General features: G+C 55.3%; 2 protein-coding genes across 2 annotated transcripts; both read left to right on the top strand.

Moving 5' to 3' along the window:
• Positions 1-1,221: 1,221 nt before the first annotated feature.
• Positions 1,222-1,859, top strand: PHACADRAFT_212686 (uncharacterized protein; the record flags this gene model as incomplete). Its single annotated transcript, XM_007399814.1, has 3 exons — positions 1,222-1,350; positions 1,410-1,667; positions 1,729-1,859. The coding sequence occupies 3 exons, from the start codon at positions 1,222-1,224 to the stop codon at positions 1,780-1,782; spliced, it is 441 nt and encodes a 146-aa protein (XP_007399876.1). The 3' UTR covers positions 1,783-1,859.
• A 3,003-nt stretch (positions 1,860-4,862) lies between these two features.
• Positions 4,863-9,465, top strand: PHACADRAFT_262561 (uncharacterized protein). The gene is made up of 13 exons (XM_007399813.1): positions 4,863-5,246; positions 5,297-5,436; positions 5,488-5,995; positions 6,065-6,168; positions 6,233-6,713; positions 6,774-6,986; positions 7,071-7,153; positions 7,210-7,896; positions 7,956-8,073; positions 8,136-8,458; positions 8,518-8,589; positions 8,647-9,202; positions 9,256-9,465. The coding sequence occupies exons 1-12, from the start codon at positions 4,897-4,899 to the stop codon at positions 8,952-8,954; spliced, it is 3,387 nt and encodes a 1,128-aa protein (XP_007399875.1). The 5' UTR covers positions 4,863-4,896; the 3' UTR covers positions 8,955-9,202; positions 9,256-9,465.
• The last annotated feature ends 843 nt before the right edge of the window (positions 9,466-10,308 follow it).

Genomic DNA, 10,308 nt, shown 5'->3' with positions numbered 1-10,308 from the left:
AGATTGATACGTGTGTCGGGACGCCACAGCGTCGGCGGGTGCCGCCGAGTGCCGCCCTCGCCCGACGGTTTGATAGATGGTCTGGGCCTGACGCGGCTCGTTGCCGGGTTGCTGGGTTGCCGAGTAGCCGGGTTGCCGGTTGCCTTATCTGTGGGGCGACAGACGGGGCGGGCAGCGAGCGCACAGTGGGCGCACAGTGGGTGGGCAGTGGGCGGGCAGCAGGCGCACAGTGGGCGCACAGTGGGCGGGCAGTGGGCGGGCAGTGGGCGGGCAGCGGGCGGGCAGTGGGCGGGCAGCGGGCGCGGTGGGCGATGAGCTTTCCTCACTGAAAACATCCCGACTTTTCTCCACAGTGGTTTCAAGAGAAAAAGTCCAAGCTTTTCGTGGAACTAAATTTTAAGAAAATGTTCAGAAGCAAGAGATGTTCTCTAGACACAGAAAGGCGAGCTACTGTAGGAGAAAAAATGCGCAAAAACAGCCAGAGATTTTTCGGAGAAAAGATTTGACCAACTGAGTAGCATACAAGTTCTAAGAGCAGGGTGAATTTTTATGGCCAATTTTCGTGGAGAAAATACAGTCTGTCTGGTAACCAAAAATACAACAATTTCTTAATTATTTTTTGAAGCTGTTTATGCATATTTTATGCGACAAAAAAGTAGCAGATTTCTCTCGTGCTGGTAGCGGCAGGCGCGGCCGCATCACTCGCAATGCGGTGTGCCCCTTGGGTGCCCGATCTCAAACACTGTACTTTTTTGACCTGATTGGCGGTCATAGTGGCATCTCTCGATTGAGCATGCATCCTACTCTATAGGTAAAAACCGCCGCGTATGCTTGCGTGCTGCTTTCTTCGTGTTTCTAGACCATCGGACAGCCTCTCCTGGACAACACCAGGCTTGGATGCAAACACAGCCAAGCACGATAGTCCGCTCCATTCAGCTCAAGGCAGTAGAGACTAGGTTAACTCCACATTAGTTCTGCCGAGTCCATCAGTCCCGGCTCGCCACAGATGGGGTAATACCGCCCATACGTCTATATATCAAATCGGTAGTGTAAGGCAAAGGTTATGGAGAACAGCCTTCAAGCGTTGGCGGGGCTCTTTTGCCCGACGGCGCCAGTGGGTCTTGTCGTATATATTATCTCATGCACAACCGAGTTCTACATCACTCAGCACACTGGGACTCGACTAATCTTGCTCACCCCGCACTCTAATCACTCTCCATAATGAATTATTTCGTCGTCATCGCTGCCCTTGCTGCTACCTGCCTCGCGCAGAGCATCGACATCGGCGCCCCCGCCGCCAACTCGACTGTCAGCCCGGGCCAGTCGATCACGGTCGAGGTCGACAAACCAGTTGCGTTTCATGTTCATGATGGCATTGGCGCAGTTGACACTGACCATAACGCCTGCAGGACTCCTTGACTGGATCGACTGAGGTTGCACTTGTGCTCTCGATGGCATCCTGCCCGGCCGACGGGTGCACCGACCCTAGCTATGACCCGTCTGGCGATCTCGGCCAAATCCTCTACAACGGGCCCTACAACCCCCAGTTCCACCCTGAGACTGATCCTGGAAAGCCACCTTACCAGAACTTCTCAGTGGAGGTTCCGACGACGTTCACCAGTGGCGAAAATATTGCCCTCATTGCTACGCATCTCGACTTGGTCGGGGTAAGTAACAATCAGTTTGTACGTCTGTCAGACATCGTCTAATCGTCGGTCCTCTTTTTAGGTTGGGCTTAGCCCCCTTCTCGAGGTCATCTTCGTTCCTTTGACCATAGTCTGATAGGTAGATGTCGGGATCCACCTCGGCGACTTGTTATGAACTATTAGTCATGGACTTCTCGTATTTACAATATGCGCACCCTATATGCGGACCTCATGTAAGTAGATACCCCGGGAGGCTGCACAAAATTTTAAAGCACTGTGACATACGTGATAATGAACATTTTGCCTCGGCACTAACCGCTCAAATGTGGAGGTTCAGCCCTCAAAATTGGGCCTATTGGGGGATGCGCAGGGGGTTTACGCAAGCCCACTCGTAGCCGGAGCACTCTTCACTGCTGACTCTGAGAGCGCAGAGGCGGCCGATCGCGCTGAAGGTAGTATCAGTATAGCGCTAAGTAGTGCTCCAGCGTACACTACGCCTAAAGAGCCTAGAGGCAAGCATCCAGGGACAATTGCAATGTCCATCATCGCAGTCATCTGTCCAGCAAGTGTTCCAAAAGTCCGATGCTGCAGCCGCCTAGCCATGTACGAATGATCCCGCAGCTCATCCTCAGTGCAGAGCGCGAGCCTAACCCCCACATTTCCTTCGGCGCTGCGGCCGGCCAACGCTGACCTGCAGCGGCGCAGCTCGGTCACTGCACGTGGATGTTGCTGAAGAAATTGCTTGGCTGGTCGTGTTGCGGTGGCGAGTCGGCGATCGTGTCAGACACAAGGACGCGGCGGGCACGCCCTGCAGAAACATCCAGTCCTCAGCATCACGGAAAAAGCGAGATCGCAGCGAATATACGTTCTAGTCAGCGCACTGTACATTGCACGCTCCCTGAGCGGGACGAGATTCGGGACGATGGTGCGCGAGAGCGAGAGAATGGCGCCGCTTTCGGCTCTCTGCACAGCTGTAAAATAAATTAAAATTAAAATTAAAATTAAAATAGTCAGTTGGTGCGCCATTGTGGGGGAAAGGAACAGATAGTGGGAGAATTGGAGGAGGGCGTGCGCACTGCGCTCGGCAGTCAGCCAGTTCACGTTTCCCTCGCAATAAAATGCTCTTGGAGTAGTTGCTGTGCACCACTTATGCCGGGTTGCCGAAGCCAGACCGGGGACAGCGCGCTGAGCGCACCATTGGCCGCAGGACTCGCATATCTCCAGGAGGGTACGCGATGTGGACCGTTCACTCAATGAGGACGATGTCCGAGCCCCGTGAGAGAACTCCGGCGTCCCAGATGCCGATGCTATGAAATGCTTCTCGAGGCAAAGGCTGCCATCGCGCGCATGTAGGCAATGCGTGTACTGATGTGTTTTTGTACCTTTATCCGCGCAAAATAGTATAAAATTAGCCCCGTGTCAGGTCAGAGCCACCTCAGCAAAGCGCAGGTCTATGCAACACGGAGCTCACCACCCCTTCCGGGATGCCACGGGGGACGCCGCGCGGAGCGGTTCTGGATTTGTGCTGTGGAATTCTTCCCGCATCGTTGTGCAAAGCATCCGAGTGCAGAGCGAGGCGTGCCGCAGTGCTTACTCAAATTGCGCAAAATGATTCAGATCGGTCATCTCCATCACGGCAATACCGTACGTCCGTGCGGAGCATGGGTGCTTGCAACCTTGAGCGTACCGTCCTGCACCAGAAACTTGGCTCGAACACAAGTCAATATTGACATGATAACTTGGGCGCAGCCGATTTGCTGCAAGCATCGCTAGGGAAGAGAGCCTCTGTAAGTTTATAAAGTAGTTTGAGGCGACTTTTTGACTCTACAACGAGAGTCGGGAAGAAGCCGTTGAGTCAATCTGGGCCAAATGAGAGGTGGAGGCCTGTCAGTGTTGAGTGATATAGCTGACGGCGATAAGTTTTGTTAGAATGCGGAGCTGGGCACGCTTACAAAAGCTACATATCATTCTTATGACGGAGTTTAAATTCACGACGCGCGGGCTTCCCACACATATTTACGCACCACGGATGTGATGGCCAGCTTGTTGGCGGACCACCTCATGGTGGTGAATCTTGTCGGGTGCACCACCCGCGGACAGCACTCGGGACCTGGATCGACGCGGGACAAGCGACGTCGCCTGGCTCGGTGTCCTCGCAACATAGGTTTATGAGGATGCCTGCAAGACAACGAGACGTGTGCTCGCTTCAACCTCGTTTCCCGTTGACCGCTGTACGTCAATATCTCGTCCCGAACAAAATGTCAGAAAAAAATTGAATTATCTTGTAGCATCTAGATTGCTCATGAGGCTTGAGAACCTAGGGTCATCATGAGAAGAGGGAAATAGTTCGTGATATCGCCTGAGATTGGTCAGGAGACGTTCAAAGTAAGTAACGCAAGCGACGTAAGAAAATGGATTACTCTATTTACTTATTATCGTTAGCAGAATAGCTTACCCAGTTACTTATCAATCAGTCTGCACCTGAGATTGCCGAGCGGCTAGATGATCTCTCTTGAGAACTTGGCCCGCTTGGCGAGAGCAGCTGAGCGCTCTTATCAGATTTTTTTTCTGACATTATTTTGTCTGGGGACGCCTAGCCGCTGACGCTGTTCCTGGAGCTGCGTCGCCGTCGGGGTCGTTTTCCTGGGGTTGCGTGGCCATCAGACCTTCCTTTGCCTTGTCTGACTGGAGAGCCGTGCTGTCACGGAGCTTTCTCCACGACCGCGCGAACTTTCAGCCACGTAGCATGCATCGGTCAGAGGGCGCGTCGTCGACAGCATTCGCGGACACATGCAGCTGTCCATACGGCTGATGACCGGTCTCCTAACCTGTGTCTCTTCCTCGGATCCCGTGGACACAAGCTCGCATGGGGAGATCTCGGCGAACGGGTTTCTGTGCAATACCTCCACATATGTGCACGAACATAAACGTCACAAGCTTCACCGTCTTGTGTCCTCGTGAAACGACATAGAACGATGGCAAACCGACAGACGGCTCGGTCTAGAAGACGACCTGTGGTGCGGTCTTTCAGCACAGCCGACGCTGTGTCTGCGAGGTCGAATGAAGACCACCTGTGTGCCGACTAAGAACTGGTCAAGCGGGCGCAGCTACTGTAGGCGGTCTCGCGACGCCTCGTTCCGCGTCCTACGCTTGGAGTATAAAGCCTCGAGTTTCTCCCTCATGTACGGCAGTTCTTCTCCTCGAAGACACTGTACAGTCGCACCGCAGCTACCTCACCCTCGTCTTCATCATGTGCATCGACGGCAACAGCGGACCTCTCTCCATCCGTTACGTCACCGCCCAGCTCGAGGCCCTCTGGCACAACGCGAACGACTGCGCCCCGCATGCGGCCCACTACGACTACAAGTCGAACGAGTACGAGGGCAGCCGGTATATCCGGGCTCTGCGTGAGTTCCACTTCCTCACTAGGCGTGCCACCACCGGCCTGCGCGAAGACGACCTGTTCTTCTCGGCCAAGTTCGCGATGCCGGAGCTCAAGTTCCTGTGCAACCACACGGTCTTCCTTCGCCTGAACATCGAGTCGGGCCACCTGAACTTGTCCTACAAGGACTCGGCGAAGCTGAGCGCACGCGCCGATCAGTACGTTCGCGAAGCATCTTGCTCGACGTCTGCTAATATTCCCGCCGCAGCTCGAAGAACATTGCGTTGAAGGACGTCGAGGTTGTGTTCGCGCTTCCGATTCTGCGGAGCAACATCAGCGGACGCGACGAAAAGATCGGCAACCTGGGTGCCAGGCACCTGGTCCAGATGATGATCTTCGCTCTCGACCGTGAGTGTAGCCATCGGTCGTAGATATGACCCGTCGCTCATGATTCTGTAGAGGAGAAGTTTGTGAGGTTCACGCTGGGCGACAACAAGCTGAGCGATGACGCCAAGGAGGCGTTCCAATTCTACCTGAAGCACTACTTGCTCTTCCTGCAGACGTCGGGCAACCATGTAATGTTCGACTTGGCTGACTTTGACGACTCTAAGCACCGTCCGCGGATCGACTACTCGGTTCTCCGGACGGAGAGTACGGATGAGCTGCGGCAGCTGATCCGCAAAGATATCAGGATTCTCGACAAGGTTGACCCGGCACTGATCGCGCAGTTCTACCAGATGCACTGGCAGAATGCGTGTGGCAAGCGGAATGGACCGGCATGGGGCAAGCTCGATCTGTGTCTGGCGACGATCTGCAGCGACTGGATCAACGGATGTTCGCTGGAGAACATCCACTTCTTCATCAACTTCCACTCTCCGACGGTCGAGCCTCTGTGCAATCAGGAGGTGATCATCAAGTTCCACATCAAGGAGCTCGGGTTCTTCGAGAAGGCTGGCATCAACGACACGTGAGTTCCATGCTTACATTATTCTCCTTTTCATGTGTTTCGCGAGTTCTGACCAGGGTCTTGATCCAGCGTGACCCCAAAGGTGGACCTCTCTGACCAGCAGTGGCAGTTCGCCTTCATCGTCAAGTGTGTCAGGGCCGAAGGCCTCGGCGTGGTGACCTTGGACCTCGACAGTACGTCTTTCAGTTTCGTTCGTTCGTAGCGTATATACCAGGGAGATAACACCATGGACTACAGCCGCACGCTTCTCTCGCTTCGACTCGTTCTTCGGCAACGGCGAGCCCGATGAGCAGACCAAGCATTACATCGACCTCATGATCAAATTCTTCTCCCACGACTACATCGACATCCTCGCCCGCTTCAGCCTCCACATCATCCTCGGCCTGCCCCTCGCGCCGGACAGCTTCGGCAGGGACTACGCGGCCGAGTGGACGGAGACGGAGGAGAACGAGGGCGACCACTTCGCCAGGAAGCACACTCACGCGATGATGTGGTCCGAGCGGATCCAGCACACGCCAGTCTACCCTGGCTGCCACGAGGTCGTTGCGCTCTCTGAGGAGACCATTAATCGAGTCCTGCGGAGCCGATTGGAGACGGTGCGGGAGTGGCAGATCGGCAATTTGTTCTCGATCAACATTCTAGACCTGAAGGTCCGGCTGCTGACGAGCGGCAAGGCAATCATCTACATCCAAGCGAACGGCATGATTGCAGTCCGCAAGTGAGTGCCGCGCCGTCTCTCGACGATAACCAGCGGGCTGACTGACTGACTGCATAACAGACGGGAGAAGTCGCTCAAGTGGTGGACGAGGCTGTTCTGGATGCATCCTCAGCCGACCGACCAGCTCGACACCGTCGACTTTGAGGCCGTCACGCTCGCATACGAGGTAGACATCTCCAAGGTCCCGCACGACTTCCTCATCGTCGAGGTCGACACCGTTGTCACGGACTACTACAAGACCTGGACTAGTCGCTTCGTAGAGACGCTTCGCCGCTCACACACCACCACCGCCACCCGCCCTACAGGCTCCACCACCACCACCGTCGAGACGACGGAGACGACGGAAACCACCGTCAGCGGCACAGATCACAGCCGAGACGTGGAACAGACCATCACGGTGGATGCTGTCCACCTCATGCACTTCATCTTGAACCTCAAGGGTATGTCTTCGTCCCTGGCTTCCGATGTCTTCTGCTGCTGACGCCCCGACTCACAGGTGCACGCTACGTCGAGGAACTTTCGATCGTCACCGACCTCGGCACCGACGACACCTCGCTCGAGAAGCTCAACACCATCAGGCAGTACATCCCCGAGTACCTCGCCGCCCTCACCCACTACGGCCACAACATCCTCCACACCGTCCCCATCTGCAAGCTTCCCCGCACCGACAAGCCCTCGGACCTGTTCGCGTTCACGGACGTCGACCACCGCGTTCTCACCAAGAAGGAGATCAACATTGACACCTGCCTCAACTTCGAGACCCTTGAGACCGAGATCCCGCTCGTCGTCATCTACGGCGTCACCGGTGGTGCCAGGATGCCGACGTTCAGTGGCAAATGGGCCGCCGGCTGGCAGGCTGTCGGTCGCGAGTCTGTCGGCACGCTGGGCCTGTCGCGTGAGATTTTCCTGCAGCGGTACATTCTCGAGCAGCTCAAGAACGTCAATGCGATGACGACGATCATCCCCAAGAACGTCGATGTCGTTGACGATGTCTGGCACGTTGACCTGACGACATGGTACCTGCACCCGACGCGGAACCAGTCCAAGGTTGGGTGCCAGTGGAAGCCGGTCAAGTCCGAGTCGCTGGACTTCATGGAGTACGAGTGGAAGTACCGCGACGAGTGGAATCACGAGCACGAGGGTCACTCCGAGGACACAGCCAACGGCGAATACTACCTTCACTGTACGTACACATCCGCAGCCGCAACTGATGATCAGGATGGACGCTCACGGTTGATGCAGGCAACACGAAGAACTCGCTCATCATCCCGACCATGTTCGACCCCAAGGGTATCGAGCTCGACCTCCGCGGCGAGACCACCGTCAAGGTCGGTGGCAAGCACAACGGCCAGAAGTGGAGGTGCGTAGGAGTGCCTTCCCGCTTGTTGTGAAAGCGTCATCATGCTGATGACCTCCATGCAGCCGGTCCACCGTCGGCACCTGGGGTGCCAAGATCAAGCTCGACACCTCCAACGGCCTCAAGATCGTCGTCGACCGCATTCCCATCCAGGTCAAGCCAACCGTCGAGACTTGCACCGACTCGTGGACATTCGACCCGAGTACGATCCACTTCCAGAACTTGTCGCTCAAGAGCGATGCGCTCGACGGGCTCGTCATCGGACAGCTTCGCCACCTCCTCGAGGCGTCCTGGGAATACTGTGTCATGGGTATCCAGTCCATCAAGCTTCGCGCGCCCGTCATCACTCGTGACGGCGACTTCATCTGCGAGCTCGACCTCGACAAGGGTGCGTGGGCCAGTTTTGGATCTTTTGCATGGAATCCAATCTGACGTCCTTTGTCACAGACATGGTTCGCCCTCCGATGCTCGACGTCGCGGAGTGGGTCAAGTACAGGACCAGGTGGTATTCTGAGTGGGGTGCGTCCTATCTCGTTCACGCCTCCTGTACCCCATGCTGATATAACCCTTGTGCAGTCGAGAACGGCAAGCTGAAGGCGCGGGACTACGGTCAGATCCGTGGCGAGTACACGGTCGACAAGGACGGCAGGGTCGATACCACGCCGGTGGCAGACCGCGGCGTCCCCACGGCAGAAGAGCCCGTCACCATACCCTACAACGTCGCCAATGGTCAAGCGCAGCCCAATGGCACAGCTGCTAAGGCGGTCGATCCCGCTCCCGCTCCGACTCCTGCTAAGGCTCCTGCTCCTGCTAATGGCGCCGCTGGGACCAACGGTGCTGCTGCTCCTCAGCCCACTCCTGAGCCTGCTACAGCTGCCGCGTGAACAGCCCTTTCCGAGCCCACCTCGACCCCACACACTATGGTGTGAGCTATCGGACTTGAACAATCTGTTAGTGTATCTGGCTGCTGTTTTCCCATCTTTGTTGTCTGTTGTGCTATTGTTCTGTAATACGGCTGGGTCTATATGCATATTTTTCTTCTCGCTCGACCCCTCAAGAGCCCGAGATATAAATCATCGTTTGACCCTGTCATCAATTTGGTGGAGATGCGCTGTCTGCAACTCGTCTTAGTCTAGGGCACAATCAGCGTCGCCGACGAGGAGCTTCTGGCTGGCACGCACGTACAATGTAAGAGCGATATCACCCTCGTCTGAGTAGCCTTCTACGGTAGAATCCGATCTTCCCCTGCTCTGCTCACCGGACGTCGAGCCGCTTCGTTTATGGAGCTTACCGATGTTCAACGAGCGTCCAAACTCGTCCAGCCCCTGGCTGAAATGTCGATACACAGCTGACTTTGTCTGCACCGCGCTAGGCGAAACGAGGTCGATATCTGAGTACTCGGTGTAGCCTGAGTGGATCGACGAGCGGCGCAGATTCATTATGAACCTGCATACGAGGATCGGCGGCTGTGGCGGCGTATCAATCGCAAATTGGAGTACCAGGGCTAGCAGTGCAGCTTACCAACGCGTCCAAGAATAGTCCCGCGAAGGCCGTTGACTGCGCGAAAGATGATTCGTCAATTTGTTGTCGTGAAATGAAATGAAGCCTCAGTTACCGGACCATGCGTGAGAACTAATATCTCGGCAATATTAACGAGCATCATAGCCCTGCATAGCTGGTCAGCGATGGCAGGCGAAGTCGAATGGTGGGTAGTTACATAAAATACACGGTTCCTAGAGGCCATGATAAGCGTCGTGCGACGGCAGGGAGGGTAAGATACTACCGTTGCGGATAAGAGTCTGCGTCAACGAGACTCGACCTCGAATATTGACGAAGTCCTGCTGCCGGCGGTAGAACTTCTTCCATGCCAGGATGATGATGATCGATTCTCCTATGATGATCGATTCTCCTATAATCACCGGTATCCGACCGCATAATGCGACTAGTGTATAGCTATATCAGTGGCTTGACTGGTAGGACGCGTCACTTGTCTTACTTTTAGATACGTTCCATTCAGTAATGAACGAAACTCACAGACTCAGATACACACGCTAGGTTGGCTCCGTTCGAGATACTGTACTTTTACGACCGTAGTGGATGTCACACATCACACCGGTTTTCGGCTGACACCGCCAATAATATTTTCTCGATTTATGGCGATTTTTGAAGACTTGTCGGAAAAATTCATTTTGGGCACTTTCATCCGCTACGGTCCTGGGGGTTCGGTAGGAGCTTGCG

The sequence above is a fragment of the Phanerochaete carnosa genome, assembly GCF_000300595.1.
Source record: "Phanerochaete carnosa HHB-10118-sp unplaced genomic scaffold PHACAscaffold_9, whole genome shotgun sequence".
Classification (NCBI taxonomy): domain Eukaryota; kingdom Fungi; phylum Basidiomycota; class Agaricomycetes; order Polyporales; family Phanerochaetaceae; genus Phanerochaete; species Phanerochaete carnosa.
This window is presented reverse-complemented; position numbering and strand designations above follow the sequence as displayed.